This window comes from Ostrinia furnacalis, unplaced genomic scaffold, assembly GCF_004193835.3.
Source record: "Ostrinia furnacalis isolate ACB-3 unplaced genomic scaffold, ASM419383v2 OfSCF1420, whole genome shotgun sequence".
Lineage (NCBI taxonomy): Eukaryota > Metazoa > Arthropoda > Insecta > Lepidoptera > Crambidae > Ostrinia > Ostrinia furnacalis.
Window position 1 is genome coordinate 73,039 of NW_021131659.1, and position 19,785 is coordinate 92,823.

Sequence of the window (19,785 nt, forward strand, 5' to 3'; positions counted from 1 at the left end):
ACAATTAAGTGGACTAATACTAGCATAACAATTTTGCAAGATTTTGGTTTTCGTCCACGTGGACGGAAACCCTGACACCTAGTTAATATTTTTAATAATAATTTTACTTCAATGANTTTATTTTGTAATTATAGTAATTTTAAAGTTATTGATTAGACAAATAGTTAAAAATAGCATCTTTTTGTGATAACAGTAACTACTTGTAAGCAAAGGCTTTGGCGTAACGGCTTAACAAACTTTACTGACACAATTGTATCGACGTGGGCCCTACAATACCTTAAGCGTATTTCAAGTTTCTCGTAAATATTAATTTTTCATGGTCTCCGCACCATGTTTCCGATTTCAAACGACGCTACTATCGCAGAGATGCTCAATACATCTGGGGATGAGAGCGATGACAACGACAAAAGCTAGTTTCGACTACTTCAGATGAACTACTCCTCTTCTTCTGATGAAGGCTCAGACATTCATTACGATACATACCTCTGAGTATGCAAGCGGCATAGCAGACGAAGCCCTTCAATCGTCAACATCTTCCAGGAGATGCTGTTGATGTTCCAGAAGATATTAAAACTCCATAGGAATATTTCGAGCGCTATATTTACTGGTGAGCTCATGGAACAGATGGTTTTGCCCACAAATCAATATTAAATGGCAAATACTGGTATAAAAATTAAACCTGTTTATTCCTTACTGGTTATAAATACGTTTTTCGGAATACATGCCATTGATAAAATATCCAAAACCCTTACAATTTTGACCCTCACAATTGTACGTAGGAAGTGAAGGGCCCAGTTTGAAACAATTGTTGGTATATGAATTTTCCAAGATGGTGGCGGAAAATCTGGAAAATTATAGCAGATTCGTAATCTGCGGCCCCAAATTACCTAAAATTCATGTTCAAAATTACAAATTTCTTTCTAGTTTAAGCGCGGGTCCGAAAGGGTTAAAGGTCTTTGCGCCAAAGGGGGCGCGCTCCCCACTTTCGGAACCCCTACTTTACTTTATGTTAAAACTCGAAATCTACTCGAATTTGTCTAGACTGAAAAAATATTTCTGGACAAAATAATAATAAATCTTTGGACANTAGCGCACTTACCCTATACTTTAGAAAGCCTAGTTTTTAGCACATTTCTGTTTTCAAAATAAGTTTGCTCTGCCACTACAAGAGCTATTTACAAGTACAAAAATATTTTGAAACTAAAACTACCGTTAAATAGCACCGAACCCTGTATAAGTGTAGAAAAATATTTGATACTATTTTTCTTTTAACCTATTTTTACTTAAAAATTAATTACTTAAATTAAGAACACAGTTTTAGTTAGGTAAAGTCATGTTTTTTTTCTAGTTGTTTGAAGGCACTGTAAGTAGTCTTTCAGATCAAACAATAATCTATGTTCTTGTCACAGTTATCACAAATTGTCTAACACTGACATTTATTCCATCAACACAATGTGGCATCAACATTAGTTTTAAACAAGCCAAATCAAAAGCGGCGCAGTTAACTGAGTTAGCGCAGTGCGTTGTCAGCGCAGTGCGTTGTCAGCAGGTGTGGTCCTGCCCGTTCCACTGCTCGTCGTTCCACCAGCGCCGGAAGTGCTGGTACTCGGTGCGCCGGCTCACTGCACCTACGTCGTTCAGTGCAGCGCATAGGTTGCACACATCCGGTTCGAAGGTCTCTTTGTACCTGAAAAAAAAAAAAGAAAATACCTTAGTACTTAGGTACTTTAATACTTTTTAACTGAATGACTGATTTTTGTGAAAAAAAAATAATCTTCTAGGTAGACTGAGACCCGATTACGGTAACTTTTAACGTTTCCAATCCAGACGCGTTTCTGATTCTGCGATACGATTGGTCGTTCAACAGCGTACGTCAGCTGTTTTGACCAATGCAATCGTATCGCAGAATCGATGAAGCGTGTCTGGATTGTAGACGTTAAAAGTTACCGTAATCGGGGTGCAGGTCACGCTTTGCTTCACAAAACCAAACTTCTGAGTAGACGCAAAAGAGCGAAAAATTAAATTTTATAAATAAACCGGCCAAGTCGTCGGCGTCGTCGAACAACGACGTAACTGCGAAATGTTAAGTTTCCAGGAGAGCGTTTTGAAGTTTTGGAACCGGTTTTTTGTGTCTACAAAAAAAACTACTTGGCTGATCGGTTTCAAATTTGGGGATGTTATAAACATAAAGATGTTATTTTATATAAACTATGTACCCATCTCCAAAAATACTTAGTTTTTTGTAAAAATCACATGCGTCATTATTCTATGGACAATTTGAGGATGTATGTGATAAACCGTCGTTGTTCTGCGAATTTTTTTAATCAAATATATGACGTATGTCACTTTTAGTCATTATTCTACGGAACTTCTGCCATGAGTACCCGTCGGATGATGAAGAAAGTTGGAGGAAATAAACAAAAAACATTGTTTATTAGGTTTCATTATTAATTAATTTATAAATAAAGACAATAGGTATCAAAGAAAATTAACAAAAATCAATGATAGATAAACCACATCCTTATACTGCGGCAGGTTATGCAGAAGATCGAAGAGTATAACTTGCCACTATGCTTGGAGTTCGTAGACTATGAGAATGCCTTCGATTTGATCGAAATTTGGGCAGTGCTGCAATCTCTCCATGCACCGCGGCCGTATCGACTCTCGTTACATCGAGGTACTGAAGTACTTCTACATGAACGCACCAATCCGGCCCGAATACAGAAGCAGAGCACGAGCGCGATTCCACTACAGCGAGGCGTAAGGCTGGGAGATTTTATACCTATTTCCAAAACTGTTCGTTCACCTGTCCAACTCCTGGAATGAAAGGATTCGGCATAAATATCAACGACGAGTACAACACTCACCTTAGGTATGCCGACGATAATATTATGGTCATGGCAGAATCTTTGGAAGACCTCGACACAATATTGGCAGAAAATGTCCGAAAGGCATTAAGTCCGCCTTATGTACACCGTTCTATGTGCATATAAGTTTTAAATAAATAAATAAATAAATATTAAAGACCTTAATCGAGTATCCCAACGGGGCCTTTGGATGAACATGGAAAAAATGAGCTTATGTCGAATGTCCATGTTGCACCCTACCCAACTTCGGTTGGGATCTCAATTCTTGAGATTATTGACAAGTAGGATGTCTACCTTGGACAAAAGATTTAGCTGGGTAGCTCCAACTTCGAGAAAGAGGTCAATCAACGAATCTACCTCGACTGGGCAGTATCCGGAAAACTAGACATCTTTTCGTCCAAAATCCTAAAGTGCCTAAAGACGAGAGTCTACCAGCAGTGTGTGTTACCCTATTATAGGTCCAAAACGTTGGCTCTCAAAGAAGCTCAAAGTTGCACGGCGTGCTATAGCAAGGGTTATGTCAGTGTTTCTTTACGAGATCAAATCATATCATAAATGAGGGAGGTCCGTAAACAAACTAAATTCGATGACATATCCCGACAGATTAGCATGCTGAGTGACAATAGGCAGGACACTTACGGCCAATGGGGCACCAAGGTTCTGGAGTAGGCTGCATACCGAAAAACGAAGCGTGCGACATCCACCCACAAACCAAGGCGGAACGATGATCTCATAAAGGTAGCAGGAAGGCACTGGATGCAAAAACTATCACCTATAAGATCTTGCATTATTTTTTTAATTATGTTGGGATCTGCTTGAAAGGGTAAAGGGGGCATTGATTTGACGGAGTAAGTGCTACTTAGAAATGAATAAAATAAATAAGTATGAAATGTAACTTAGACGAAAAGCTTTCTAAGCATACCTATACTTACAGGGTGACGTGTAATAAGTGAACATCCTTGTAAGGGATAACAGGTTATTGTAACCAATTTATTTATGTAGGTATATGCCTAGGCAAAAGTCAAGCATTTCTCAGTTTTAATAGGGACATCCTAACATGGTGTTCCGATAAAAATTGAGCGGNCCAGTCGGCGCGCCTCCTCGAGCGTGTGACGTCACCCGTGCTTCGAGACGAATATTTTTTAAATTCTTTGTGCGATATTTTCAGCAGATCGGTGCCACGTAAAACTTTTGTCTTCAAACTGTTTGCGTTTTGGACAAAACTCGATAATCAACCTATGATTTCGACGATAACGTGACGATCTCGATTCTCCAAATTGGTTTCGTGCTAACATATCTCATACTTAGTTCACTTTACGTCACGTTCACAGAGACGCTGTTTAAGTTATCATACTAATTTTTTTGATAGCAATGAGGGTTTTCATTTGAGATGGCAATACGTAGACGCGAGGTCCAAATGCTGCATGATTGGTTATTTTTGACATGACATTGACACATATTATGTCAAAATCCACCAATCACGCAGCAGTCAGACCCCACATCCACGTCCCGCCATCTAGCGGATCTTTCGTTCGCGAAAACCCTTATTCGAATACGCAAACGATTCGAAATCGAAAATAGTTTCGCACTAGAGGTACAGTGACGTAGAAATTTCTTGAATGTTTTATCTGGTAGCGATAGTTCTGACGTAAGTTTCGTTCTTGCCGCAGGAGGAGTGCTCGAAGTGGGGCCGCGTGGAGCGGCTCGTGATCTACAACGAGCGCCAGAGCGAGGACGACGACCCCGCGCACGCCAACGTCAAGATCTTCGTGCAGTTCGCCGACCCCGACGGTACGTCACTCGCTGGTCATAGACTGTTTGAGATCTTTATGCTATTGCTCCACTTGCGTCTTAGCGCGTTTGGACTTTGAGGGAAACCGTTCTATTACGATAATGAATTGTGTGCGTCCACACTGGGCGAACGGGCTCGCGTGGCACGCTGGTCATCCTGCTCACGCACGAGTCCGCCCCCAGTGTGGACGCACCATAAGAAATGAATGTTGTTTGGCGACCTAATTATTCGTTCTTTTTTTAGTTTATTTCAACTTTTGACGGCATTATACTTACTCAAATCTAGCCTATGCCCATCGTTAATGACTTATTTAACGCGTAATATATTCAGATTTTATCATCAACGCAGGTGGAGCTGTATCATTAGCAAATTAATATATCAAAAATGTAGTGAAGCATCATTTTGTTGACAAACGTCAGTGATCGGCTCTGCGCCGAAGCTATAGGGCTGACTTCGGTAAAATGATGTGACGTGAGGTGCCAAATTGCGGAAAATGGCGGAGGAAATACATGATTTAGCATGAATTATCATGAATAATATTAACTACTTATTTACCTCTCAGTGTCTTGAGGCAACTTAAAAAAGTACATTCTGTGTTTTTATTATTATTTAGGCAGTTAAATACTGCACAGTANTATTAGAACAATGTAAGTTCAGTACATCCGCCACCAAAAACAATTATTTTGTACCAAACGTTCTTAATGTTTATACTCATCAATCTACTTACAAATACCATAAAATAAAAACAAAAGGACACTGTTTCTTTTATTTTCGAACTTCCTAGTACAACGACGGGTGTGTACGTACGTCACAGTTTTTTTTTTCTCTGACTACCCTAGTAAAGAGATGGTTGTGACTTTCAGTCATCAAAACAATTAAGTGTCCAAACTTATAGATATAAAGACGAAATTCTAGATACATTCAATAACAATACGAATACAAATGTATAAGCTATTCCAACAAACGATTTGCAGTCTTCCGAAGTACAATGACGCTTGCACAAACACGTCTCTGTACTGCGTTAAAATAATCACATCCGTCGGTGTTCGATTCTGTATCTTCGATATTATTACGAATTTTGAAAAATTAAAAAATTAGTTTATAAAGGGGCTATTTTAGAGTAGTTTAATGCAAAAAAACTGATTTTGACGGTTGCGATCATACGACGTTGTTCGACGACGCCGACAAAGTGCGTGCCGGACTCACGCACAAAGGGTTCCGTACCATTGATTAATGAATTTTTTTTTTAATTTAAGTTATTTCTATGAAAGATTACGCGGTAATAAGCGGTTTACGATTTACGAGGTACTAAAAAAAACTACTTACTAGATCTCGTTCTCGTTATTTTTTTATTTTTGCATCAAAATCTTAATGCGGTTCACAGAATACATCTACCTACCAAGTTTCAACAGTATAGCTCTTATAGTTTCGGAAAAAAATGGCTGTGACCTACGACGGACAGACACGGACAGATAAACAGACATGACGAATCTATAAGGGTTCCGTTTTTTGCCATTTGGCTACGAAACCCTAATTTTTGCCATTTGGCTACGGAATCCTAAAAAATGCACCTAGAAAAGATTGCCTAGCTACTTATTAGGTTGTGATTTCGAAATCGCTTTGTTTATGTCTTAACTAATGAATTTTTACTGGACTAGTAAAATTATAATTCTATAATAATTCGCATTATTAAAAAAAAAATGTTATGTTATTCTGTAAATAAAATTAATTTATGTCAGTATTTTTATACCTCGGGCTTTATTAATCTAAGGTTAAAACATGATAAAGTTGCATATACAAAGTAGGACCAGAGCAGCTTGGTTTGTAAACAAAAGATCCGACCCTTTTTTTTCTCCCCATCTGCGTGGTTGAAAATAGTCGCAAACACCCTAGTAAGTTTGGGGTGAACCCTTTTGTCTGTGCTTTTGTACAATGTCAGGCGTTTCGTTAGTTACTGCGCCAAAATTTCAACAGATGGCGCTATCCTTACTTAGCCCGCGGTATCATTTGTTTTTTTCCTGATTATAAGACCTCCATGGAGTTTTCAATTGATTAACTTTGCGCAGAGGCAATATCGTAACCAATGAGGTTAATCCGAGGTGCGATTATTGCTAGTTGAAAACTTTACCAATACCCCGCCTTGTGGACGTGAAATACCGTCCGCTATGGCAATTTTTGAACGGCTGTAATGGCCCGAGATACCCCTAATCAATTGTAGATAAAAATAATCACTAGTATTGCTGAATATTATAATGTATGTAGGTAGGTAGGTACACTGTTAATCAATTTCCAGTATTTTCCAGGAAATAATTTATTATAATCAACCACGCACGAGTTCCTACTTATTTGTAGTTTATGAATCTACTTACGTACGATTACTTACTCGAGTACTTGTTATGCTAGCTAAGCTTAGCTTACTATCACAGAATAAACGAGTGGGAGTGATTTTTAGTGCATCATCATTCTGGTCCACAGTCCACTTGAAAATTTTAAACTTTATTGTTTTAATTAAATGTGGATAATAAGCTTTCACTTTCCTATCAAACATTTTTAACAGCGCAGCTTTTTGACAGGAATGACAAGATTTTTACTCACTTTTGACGAAGCGGTTGTACGAAGACTATCCAACTATACGTGGTTCACATCTCCCAATTTATTTAATTTTGGCGTCTTTAGCTTTGTTAAATTCAGTAACTTTGATCATTGCTTTATTAATGTAAAGTTTATAGATAAAATTAATAAAAATGATCGGCAGCGTGTCAAGCCATGTTCAAGCAAAGGAACTGGCTAGCCAGCGCCGAGTGTAATTTAGTATTACCTGAAGTGGTTCTGCCATCTAAAGAACTCGTAGTACCGCGTCTTGTTCCTGTAGATGGCGTCCATGGTCTCCGCTAGCTTCGCAGGACCCAGCTCCCGCGCGTCTAGGTAACTGCCGGGCGGGAGGAATCTGCAAGAGAGCAAACCTTTCATCATCATCAGGTTCGTTCAGTCTCCACACCTGTACTTACCTCAAGCACCAACATCTTTCGTCTTCGAATCGTTTGCGTATTCGACAAAATTCCATACCCAGCCGGGCTAGGATGCGCGCCGTGATATATACTCTTATCGACTTCAAAATGTATGAGCAAAATCGATAAAGTTGCGTGATAACCGCTTATCGCGGCGCGCATTCTAGCCTCGATCGCGATTGCCTAAATTAGTTTCGTTGCATACCTACGTTACGTTGCTACCTTTTCTCATACTAAGTTCACTTTTCGTCACGTTCAACAGAGGCGCTATTTAAGTTTTCATACTAAATCTTTTGATGGCGATTCGAATACGCAAACGATTCGAAGTCGAAAGTTTTTCGTGCTAACTGTACAGTAGGTCTAAGTAAGATGCGCGACGATAAACTTATATCGAGGCGTTTTATCGATTTTGCACAATAAGCTCATACATTTGACGTCTAAAACCGTCGATATAATTTTATTATGGTGCGCGTCCTAGCCCGGCAGGAGGAAAACCTACTTAGTTTCTTAACTAAACTGCTCAATCTGGTTAGATGTGTCGGGTAAAAGAAATGAGTAGGAAAGTGTAAAATAACTCTTATCTGAGATAAGTCATTATTACCTATTTTACATAATAACTGTTACATTAACACCTAATCCTATTACAACTACATAATATCGTCGTTGACGAGTGAAAAACTCGGGAGTACCGAAAACAAAATTTTTCAGGAGAGAAAAAATCGTCTCTTGAATACTTATTTTTGTATGAGACATTTTCTCGGTTTTTGATGTTTATTACAAAGAAAAGCATTTTAGTTTTGAACGAAGTTTTTCAAATTAGAGTAAGAATTCACACGTCATCAGGCGTCTTGCCGAGTTTATCATTCTGCAGGGAGGTTTTCATTGAACTCTGTATATGGCACTAAAAATTCCCATTCGCATAAAGGTGAACTTGAAAATGTGCGTTGAGAGATTTTCTTATTTACTACATTAAAAAGTGTTTTTGGTAAACATTTGACTTACGAGGTTGTCTTTTGCACCTCCTGCATTATTATGTAAGTAACATTATACCACTATTAATTTGCCCATAAGTTTTGGTAATTTGCATTGGGCCTTAATAACAGGACTGTTCTATTTTATTTACCTACTTGCTGCTATTCCACTGAAACCTAAATCCTTATCAAAGTTCTCGATAAGGATTTAGGTTTCAAAGGAACGTGACTTTTCAGTTTAAAGCTCATTTTAGTCGTTTTAAAGTAAGATTACTTAATTCCGAAATGTTCACTGCCTAAGTACCTATCTGCGAAAGTACCTAACTATCTGTGTCGCTTTCACGCCTAAACCACTGAACCGATTTTGATAAGGCATAAAGATACTTTGAGTCCCGGGAAAGGACATAGGATAGTTTTTATCCGGGTTTTTAACAGAAAAAATTTCACGCAGGCGTAGCTGCGGGAGGAAAGCTAGTCATTGATTAATGTGTGCTTTAAAGTCGAGACAATACATTGAAACTGGTTGACTTGGGGTTCTGCTTCAGTTAAATACAATGCTATAATGGTTTGGTACACAATGGTTACCCTACTCACATATTGAGAGGATAAATATGACATGCAAGTACTAACTTATAGTTCATGAAGTAGAATTCATTGAAATATGTATTTCATGAAAGGTAAAGTTGGGGAAAGTATCAGACGCACTTAAATGTTCGGCTCCGATCCAACTAAGAGTTAGTACCTGATGGTGGAGTTTGCTTGCAGTAACATTTATAAAATACTTCGATGTTGAAGCTGGCTATAAGCCTGCTTTCACATCAATGGTATCGTCGACTATGAGAGGTCCTCAGGTCATGGAAAAAAGCTCACTGTTGGAAATAAGCCCTAGAAAAGAAGGAGAGGTCAGAAGTTTACGATTTTCGTTCACTCTATACCTACTTAGGTACTCTTAAGCATTCTTTATTGCACACCACATAAAACTGATTAATAAAAGAAGTAAAATACTGAAATCGCACAATTTTATTTGGTCTTGCTTAGAAGATGCGAACTTTTTCAAATAACTCAAGGAGAGAAAAGAGTTTGAGATAAATATAAATATTAAATAAATATCCTTGGACATTTTACACTACGCTTCTAGTCCCAAATTAAGCAAAGCTTGTACTATGTATGGGTACTAGATAACGGATATAAACATACTTTAATTTTTTTTTTTTTGTAAATACATACATATTATATATAGTAACACCCAGACCCGTCACAGAAATTAAAATTCATAATTTCAATTTCTGCCCGGCCGGGAAGCGGACCCGGGACCTCTCGGCATAGTAGTCCGTTTCCGAACCACTACACCAAACGGCTGACCAGATAAAACGTACGTTTGTAATGTACGAAGAATTAGCACCTTTCGTTTCCCTATCGCTGCTGTCACGATGATAAACTAGTAAGTAGGTATTGTAGAAATGAAATATTTTCTACCACGTTGTGAACTAAACCTGGATAGTTAAGGAAAAGTGGTAGATCGTTGCAACTGGTAACTTTAGGATGGAACCCCGCCTAACTTCAAGCTAACGTTTAAACTTCAGACTAACTGGTACACAAACATCAAATTGCATCCACTTTCACAATGCGAAGCAGTTAGAAAAGTATCTGCCAATATTGATGCGAAGACTTACTTTTAAGGCATATTCATTCATATGTTTTTACCTACATTAGAATCCAATGCAGCTTGATATTTCGTTTTAGCTAATACAAACAGTTTCTTTTTGAAATAACTGAAATTCAATAGATTTACATTTCTTTTATACATTCCAGGGTCTCGGTCAACAAAGACACCGAGTTTATTTTCAAATAATTAAATCAGTTTTATTCCTACAAGTTATTTCATAAAATGGCAAAATTAAATGGCTCTCATCGCGTGAGATAATATGGGTTTTGTATACAAACAAACATGATTCATTTTATTTCGTTCACGTCTCTTATCTATTGGATATTTTGATAACTATGAACATTACGTACGACAGCACATTCAAGTTTCTAATGTAGTTATAATAAGTGTGATATTTAAATAAAATATACAACCAGATGTAGCGATCCCAGCACATGTTTTGTAACACTACCCCCTGACATACAACGGTCATGAGCAAGCATGACGCTTCCATTCCATCTCCGTATCATACCACTACACTAGTGTTGGTAAATTATTATCGAGAGTTTAACTATAGATGATTTACTTTTTTTTTTATAATCGACGAAGCTGGAAACATTGAATTTTCAGATAGAACCAGTTTATTCTGTAACCGTTGTATGTCAGGTTATCATGTTATTGGTACCGTTTGAAAGAGCTCTTGAAGCACTTTCAGGATCAGTAACCAGTTTTTCAATATCTTGTATAGTTTAGAAATAATCGAGTGAGATCACTTAACGTTTCAACCATGTATAATGTTTTGGTTGATGAACTAACAGCTTAACGACCAGTTTAACCCTATCTAATAACTCTGTTAACTCGGTTAGATAAGCCAGTCCCTATAATAGACTATCAGCAAGTCCTAGATTTAAACTAAGTATTATTAACCTATTTAGTGGGAAGTTTTTTTCATCCTACTTCCTACTAATAATATTATAAATGCGAAAGTTTGTGTGGATGTCTAGATGTTTGTTACTCTTTCACGCAAAAACTACTGAACGGATTTTGATGAAACTATACAGTATTATTGTTTATAACCCAGAACAACATATAGGCTATAAATTATGACGATCTGTGACAAACTAAATTTCGCGCGGGTGAAGCCGCGGACAAAAGCTAGTTTAATAATAAAATTGCTCTATTAAAATGAATATTTTTAAAAATTGTTCTATAGTTAGATGGAGTAACAACTATCAGTGTGGCCAAATTCGGGTGTTATGAACGCACGTTCACACCTCACAGCACTAATAACAGGCTCAGCTTCCATTGGCGTACCTATCTCATGACAGTATCTTTTAAAAGATGGCGTGTCTTGTCCTGGGACTATTCTCACCACTAGAGATGGGTTTCCACCCGGGTAAAAACCCACATGAGGGTAAAAACCCAATAAAAACCCGTTTCATTCCACCCGTGGGTGTTTACACCGGGTGAAAACAAATAATTTTATAATTATTTCAATTGGTATCTTTTCTTTATTTTTATTGAATTTTTCTCATTTAAGTTTATTGATTAATAAGTAATAAGTGTAATTTAACACTAATATGCATTTATATCGTGGCCAAATCGTAAAATTGATCACGTTATGATGATGTGACCAATTATTTTATAAAATGGTGTTATTTCAAGAATCGTTGAACCGATTTAAAAGAAATTTAGTAGGAACACAATAATTTGTGATCATGGCAAGGACATGGAGGGGGGGATGCCAAAGATGCCAAACACTCTCTTTGATGACATTACGGTATAAAGTTACAAATAACAACACCAACTACAAAGTACTTCTGCTTAAAAATTTGAAATCGACCGCCCTTCCGCCACTGTAACGCATTGTAACGTTTTTCAAGACCTCCTCTCCCCCCAGATTGCATTACGTAACACTAGAACGCCCCCTTAGCAACAAATACCATTTCTCACTTTAAAAAAACGCTATTTTTGTTTTCACCCGCCAGAATGGGTGATAATGGGTAAAAACCGGGTTTTTACCCAAATCACCCGGTTTAAACCCAATCGGGTGAAATGGGTTTTTACCCACTACCCATCTCTACTCACCACTGCAACTTCTGTACAGTTGGTGAAGTTCGAATCATGTCGAGTAGTCCCGCAACACAACAAATAGAGAAAACGTGATTAACTATTTTCATTTGAGGAACAGTAAACAACGCTTAAGATGTGTCTGTTAAAACGATGATTTAGCCTGAAACATGTAGGTAATATTTATGTGAATATAATATTGAAACGTCAGTTTGACTCATTAGCGGAAGGTGGGATTGTAATCCCACGTCATAGAAGTGTGTAAAAATAAACATGAACTTATCGTAATTCATGGAATGTCCAAAACACTAGCTGATAACAAAAGACACAACCATCCGGACGCGATAACAGGTGAAATTGAAATCATGATAGTTTCGTAGAAAAATCATGATTATTGTTGAGTTAGACGTAAAGGTAAATCGTTTAATTCTTACAAATCGTCAAGATTGTTACACAGTTATGACGTTATGTCACGTTATCAGATTAAGATAAGAAAAATCATAGCTTGCTTGCTGTTAGATACGGCTATTAGGAGACGGGTAGTAGTAAACCAATTTTATACAAATCGCACGAATTATTCAGTCAGTAATAAACTAAAAAGTGTGTCAATACACTTTTTTCAGTTCAATAAACCAATGAGTAACTAACCTCACCCACAATATGCACATATTTGGGTTATCTTCACACCGCAATGTATCAATTAACACGTTTCCAATATTACCTACTTCAAGCGGTAGACGCCGATTGTGTCTCGTTTCTGAAAGCCAATGCGTTGAGGCAAGTTTCCCAAACTGGGGCACATACACAGGTAAAGGATGCATGACAAGAACTCTTATACGATAGTTGACTGGACTGGCAGGTTCGTGCGAGTGACACGCACTGTGACGTAATTCTTGACAAGATACAAGCCCATCCGGCACGTTAGCTGACATTAAAAGCATCATACTTGTAACTGGGTTTTATCAATTAAAATCCCTATTCTATAGACTACAAAGACTTCTCTTTATTGTAGGAGATTCGTATCATCTAGAAAATGAATAAAGATTACTCGTAAAAGTTGAGAATCAATGTTTTGTCGTGAAACGCTCACCTTGAATAGTTAGCGCCTCCATATACCACCGGCACAGCGTCGTTGTTTAGTGCGTTCAGCAGCTTCTCCGTCACGTAGTCCTCCGCGAAAGAGTTCTCGAACGACAGGTAGAAGTAGTAATCCCTCTGGAGGATGTCGAAGCAATGCGAACTGCTTTGTCTCGGACACTTCAGCGTCCCGCACGAACCGTACACGTCCACCGTCCAACCGTACTTAGTCTTTGCTTCACGCTGCAACTGCCTCACGAAATTCTCTCTCCTGCTCAACGTGTTGCAATGAGACACAAACCACGCCACCACTTTACTTTTACTGTCCAACTTCTTTTTAAACTCATCACTCACTGGTGCCAGTTCTGGCCACGTCATGTCCCTTTTGGGGCCTACTTTCTTGCCGTCCAAGTCGTAAATTGTTATGTATCCCCACCGGACGTCCGAGTCCAGTCTGTAAGTCCACGTCCAGTTGAAGAACCCATCGAACACTGGGTCGCACACCCGGTAGTTGTGCGCCGACTCCGTCGCTCCGAAGATGTACTTCTGACTGGCAGACCTCTGCGCAGGCAGGTTATTCGCATTCGGCAAGTGGTTGCCACTGAAAGCGATGGCGTCGAAATTTTTGATGTCATCAAAAAACGATTTGTTGTCTGTCACGTAGCAGTTTTTGTATTCGCAGTCGAGCTTGAAAAACGCTTCTTGGCCTTCTCGCATCACGTCGAATGGAGAATATCTCGGTGCCCACTGCAGAATGAACTTCATTGGTTGATGTGGTGTGACGTTGAACTGGAATAATATATTGTCCATCTGCTTGGTGTAATCGTACGTGACCCTGGTAGGGAGGACGGCGTACATGAAGCCGACGGTGGCCACGACGAGCACGACGGCGAAGTACAGCCGCACGCCGCCGCGATGGCGCGGGCCCGGGTACATGATGCTAGCTTCGACACCACGCCGTAACTGATACCATGCACTCTATTTCATTGATAAGATAAAATCTAATTGTAAGCGATAAAAACATCTGTGGGCTTGATAATTTGGGTCCGGGTAATGGTAAAGTGCGTGCGTGTTTATGTTGCATGCTCTGTTATTGGAGACTGTTTGTGTTTGAAAGGTATGCAGATTAAGATCAAGTCTACGTCACGTGTGTGTAATCCGACGTAGACTCTGATTGGCGCAGACTTTTGTCGAAAGTGAAAACTAACGCAAAATCTTGGCTTCGCAAGCGTGCCTACCTGTCACATTTGTTTTTGCATAATCTCCATTATCACTGACATGATATATCGGGGGTTTAAATGGCACATTCATTAGTTCACGGAATGAAACCGCGTCACCGAACACAAAACTATATTTGTAAAATTTATACTAAATATATGTAGATATAATTCGATTGCTTTCTCTTTCACTTTCCTTCCTGAAAATGTATGCACCGCCAGCGTTCGTAACCGCGTCATGTCATAGTTCAAATTCCATGACTGTTCATGTAGAAACACGTGCTGTGTGCAACAGCTACTCGCAATTACTAATTATTTTTCAGTTACATTATGTTCGTTTCGTAATGAACATTCGAATGAGTCAGCTATCAACTCAACCAATAAAAACCGGTCAAGTGCGAGTAAAATTGCACTCTGAGGCTCCTGTATAAACTTAATTAGTGAAACTTGATTTCATTAAACCTATTTTTCAGAATTCTCCTGAAAAAAGTTAATAAGTGTGAAGTGAATAAATGAGGTTCAGTTTTCATAACATCTTCCATTTCTTTATTACAAGAACTAATGTATGAACAGTTAACCCTCCTTACGCCCATCATTTGTGACGATAATGAAACGGCCGTGCCACATATTTTGACTAAGGTATAGATTCTGTTTAGTCAGGGCTTGTAGAGTTAGAAGTTTGGTCTCTGCAGTTACATGAAATCTGATAAGTTTTTCACAAAGTTTTCTGAATAAACAAAAATAAAGCGACCCTGAAATGAGTTTGTTTCCGTCTTGGCAAAACATTTTTGGTGGAATTTATTTTTCCAATTACGCTGCGGTACCCCAATAACAGCATTTACTACTTAACTGGCCAGTGTATAATTAATCACACTGAACGAATTAATTGAGTAGTAGTCTCTAAGCAATTTGTATGTAATAAAAACATTTAATGAAGAATTTAATCGTAGAAGCCACTAACATAACTCTGTTAATTAGTATTAATGAGTAGCTCAATTGAAATTTCAAAGACTAAGTTGCGAAGATCTCGCAGTATTAAAAAGAGGAAGGAAGTTCATGAAAATTGTGGGTGGACGTCACACGCTGCGTTTTCAGGTAAATACAGGGTGTGGTTTTGTAAAACAACGAGCATCTCAGGGGTGATAGTACACATGAAAGTATTTACAAGAAAGATAAATAAAATTTTAACTATTACTTTAATTAGTAAAAAACCTTGTTCAAACGTCTCCTAAACTGACTGATTTCATTTCCTGATTTCATGGATTTTTTCATGAAAATTTAAAATATTTTTTTGGCATCAGTGTCGTGTATGAGATAGGCGTTGTTTTATAAAACCACACCTGTATATACAGATCGACAATGTTTTTCATATGATGCGGGCTGCATTCATTTTGACCTGAACGCAGACCGCATCAAGTGAGGCAATTCCAAAATTTTTAAATTCTCATTAAAATACCCGTATACAAGAGGCTGAATACACACGAATGGTACCTACACGAATAAATAACGTTATCAGTTCGGCATGTAGGTAGGTACTCATTAATATCATGGCAACGCGACGTCAAACGTTAGCTCAGTGGTTTCCAAAGTTGTCTGGGCTACGACTCATCTTAATACAAGTTCCCAAACTCGGGACCCACCTATAGGAAATTTCGCCCGCTGCCCAGCGGTTGTATCTGTAGGGCAGGCAGGGCACACTCAATGTTCGCTCGCGACCCACCACTGGGTACAAGGCAACCCACAGTTTGGGAAACCCTGGTCTAGCTGATGAAAAAGTCTTTGATTTTGTTGTCCATACTGTAATGTTATACATATGTATTGTTTAACTAGTTGCCATGGGGAAGTTCTTACCACCTACGAGTATGTTTATCAGGAACTAGCTGACCCGGCGAACTTTGTTCCGCCTTAATGGCAATAAATAAGCAGACTTTTTTTTAATTTCGAACGGGATAAAAGTATCCTATGTCCTTCTCCTGGCTCTAAACTACCTCCCTGACAATTTTCAGCTAAATCGGTTCAGCCGTTCTTGAGTTATAAGTGGAGTAACTAACACGACTTTCTTTTATATATATAAGATAATGTGGAATTGTAATGGTGAAAGAATTTTTCAAATCGGTCTTGTAGTTTTGGAGCCTATTTAACAACACGGTGGTTAATCAAGCTTTTTTTTACCCGGGAAAATGGCCTATCCGTACCTACGAGCGACAGGTTATGTGGGGCTCGAACCCACTAAAACCTGGGGTGTTCCCTCTGCCGCATAGTGGTCGGCGCCTTGGCTACTAGAAACGACCAAGGCGTCTTCCGCGGACGTCCCGCCCTACACGGCGGGACCCAACACGCCCCCACTTAATGGGGAGCCGACATCATTAGCCGGGACCATGGTTAGTCAAGCTGACATAACTCAGATCATTGTCTGATCTACGAGTATACGAGTATCTATATAGTAATATTATAAAGAAAAGTTGGGGCAGAAAAATTCTCCAGTAGCGACCATGGGCCGGAGGACGTAGCGTGGGCAGGCCTCCCACTAGGTGAACCGACGATATGGTGAAGGTCGCGGGAAGAGCCTGGATGCGGGCAGCGCATGACTGGTCGTTATGGAAATCCTTGGGGGAGGCCTTTGTCCAGCTGTGGACGTCATTTGGCTGAAACGAACGAACGAACGAATATTATTATGAGGAAAGATTTTTTATGTTTATTATGTTTGAATTGAATAACCATTACAATCCTGGTTCAATTATTTCTAGCCAGTAACCATTATTTTTTGTTTTCGTATTACGTGGTGGTAAATCCCGCTAGCTGGTTGCAGTAAAAGCAGCTTATAATAATAATAATGTTGAACATTACGTTTGTCTTAACGCCTGGCAAGTTTAAAAGGCAAATGTTTATCAGAGTGTAAAAATTTAAGCTGGCTCAAACCAACGGGTAATGTAGGTAGAGTCAAAACAAATATGAATTGCAATTCAAACAGTGGCGTAGCGTGGCTTTTCGCCGCCCGGGGCCGTCCGGAAATCCGCCGCCCTTTATTTTAATTATAAATATTTTAAAGATTAAATATTATATTGAATGGACTTCAGGTACAAACTATTCACCTTATTTGTCGAAAGTCAAAATAAACTACCGCGCACTGCTTCAGAAGGAAAATACATTAAAGAGAAGCCATTGCTTGAAACCCACAGGAAGTTTGATTTTCTTAAATAGCTCAGCTTTATTATGTAACACTAGGTGTATAACAATAAACAATAATAACAAGTATTAAAGTATTTATTTGTCAATTGAGAGTAAATATTATCTTAAAATATATACAGTGTGAGTCACGTTAAAGTGTACATATGAAAATAGGTGAAACTAGACCTATTTTTATCGACAAAAAAGAGGTCAAATTTTTTTTTGAGATTTTTTTTAATTTTTTTACAGAATTTTTTTTCTTCCAATTACTTATTGTAAAGAAAACGTAATAACTTTTAAACTAAGCGGTATATCCTGATAAAATAAAAACAGTAATAATGCTAAATAACAGGTGATACTAAAAAAATACATAAAATACACAAAAAATGCCAACAAATAATAAAAAATGATACTTTTTGAAAAAAATCTGCTTTTAAATTCGTGTTTTTTTGGTTATTTGATAAATTTCTCCAAAAAGTTCCCCTATAACAGGTGGTTTTTATTACTTTGTATTATTCTCTATCGTATCATCTTTGTAAAACCAAAAATCGCATGTCTCTATCCCTATCACAACATTTGCTATGATCGTTTGAACAAAGGCCTGCCACAACATTATTCTCCGCTACAGGTAAAGACAATTTTAATTTTAACTAAAATGCTTATTTTACTTCGAAATCTTTTGTTTTTATTTGAAATCTAACTTATCTTTATCAAAATTACAAATCAAGAGCCATTTTCAGTTTTATTGTTAACGAAGCGTTGAATGGCGCGCCCGGAGAGGCTTAGTTCAAACGATCATTGCAAACGTTGTGATAGGGATAGAGACATGCGATTTTTGGTTTTACGAAGGTAATATGATAGAAAATAATACAAAAACCACCGGTTATAGGGGAATTTTTTGGAGAAATTTATCAAATAACCAAAAAAACACGAATTTAAAAGCAGTTTTTTTAAAAAAGTATATTTTTTTATTATTTGTTGGCCTTTTTTGTGTATTTTATGTTTTTTTTAGTATCGCCTGTTATTTAGCATTATTACTGTTTTTATTTTATCAGGATATACCGCTTAGTTTAAAAGTTATTACGTTTTCTTTACAATAAGTAATTGGAAGAAAAAAAAATTCTATAAAAAATTAAAAAAAAAATCACAAAAATTTTTTGACCTCTTTGTTGTCGATAAAAATCGGTCTAGTTTCATCTATTTTCATATGTACACTTTAACGTGACTCGCACTGTATAGTGCTCATTGAACTTAGAAGGAATAACATATGTGCTTAAAATATTATTAAGGGTTGTAGGTACCCTAGCTAACCAGCGCCACCATATTTTTTCTTGATTACTTTTGTTATAGACCGAAATTAAAAAAGTGGTTTGAAAAATGTATAATATGTATCGAAGCTATTTTTTAAAATAATTTGTTTGAATTCATTAGATATTTGCAGCAAGTTACAGATTTAATTACTGCTAAAAGTTACCATTTTAGCTAATTTTGAATTTCGAACTTGCAGAATATAATAAATACACGGTTTTAAATGTAGCTTAGATATGGCTTTAACTATTTACAAACAACTTTTTTATTTCGGTTTTTAACAAGAGAAATCACGAAAGATTATCTGTGGCGCAAGTTTAAGAGGGGTAGGTAAGTAAGCTCCTTAAATATTTTTGTTACTATTACTTTAAAAAATAGATTAAAAATGTACTCTTCGTGCTTTTTTCAAAGCAAAATCTTTTACACAATCGTCGATATCAAATTGTATCTCATTTTCAATTGCCAGTATAGCTAGATTTGTTAGTCTCAACGTAGACATTTTTTTCTTGTTCATGCAATGTTTTTTTTCTTATCCGCCGCCCCCTTTCATATGCCGCCCGGGGCCATGGCCCCCCCTGCCCCCCCCAAGCTACGCCACTGAATTCAAATGTTGATATTTAACAAAATTATAGACAATGATGAGTTTGTCAGTATGTTTAGAG

At 37.7% G+C, this 19,785-nt stretch overlaps 1 protein-coding gene and 1 non-coding gene across 2 annotated transcripts; one reads left to right on the forward strand and one right to left on the reverse strand.

Moving 5' to 3' along the window:
- Positions 1-1,107: 1,107 nt before the first annotated feature.
- On the reverse strand, positions 1,108-14,934 carry LOC114352699 (alpha-(1,3)-fucosyltransferase C-like). The gene is made up of 3 exons (XM_028304375.1): positions 13,444-14,934; positions 7,478-7,606; positions 1,108-1,687 (listed from the first exon to the last, which is right to left on the reverse strand). The coding sequence occupies exons 1-3, from the start codon at positions 14,364-14,366 to the stop codon at positions 1,543-1,545; spliced, it is 1,197 nt and encodes a 398-aa protein (XP_028160176.1). The 5' UTR covers positions 14,367-14,934; the 3' UTR covers positions 1,108-1,542.
- LOC114352708 (U4 spliceosomal RNA) lies at positions 6,714-6,852 on the forward strand. Its single transcript, XR_003655879.1, has one exon. It is a non-coding gene; the product is annotated as a U4 spliceosomal RNA (small nuclear RNA).
- Positions 14,935-19,785: the final 4,851 nt, after the last annotated feature.

Bases quoted from the DNA above. Each gene is read 5' to 3' on its own strand.
- LOC114352699 (XM_028304375.1), bottom strand. From the start codon at position 14,366: ATGTACCCGGGCCCGCGCCATCGCGGCGGCGTGCGGCTGTACTTCGCC. The intron at 7,607-13,443 runs GTGAGCGTTTCA...GCTCTCTTGCAG, and splicing joins GGAGGCGCTAACTATTCAAG to ATTCCTCCCGCCCGGCAGTT. The intron at 1,688-7,477 runs GTAATACTAAAT...TTTTTTTTTCAG, and splicing joins AGATGGCAGAACCACTTCAG to GTACAAAGAGACCTTCGAAC.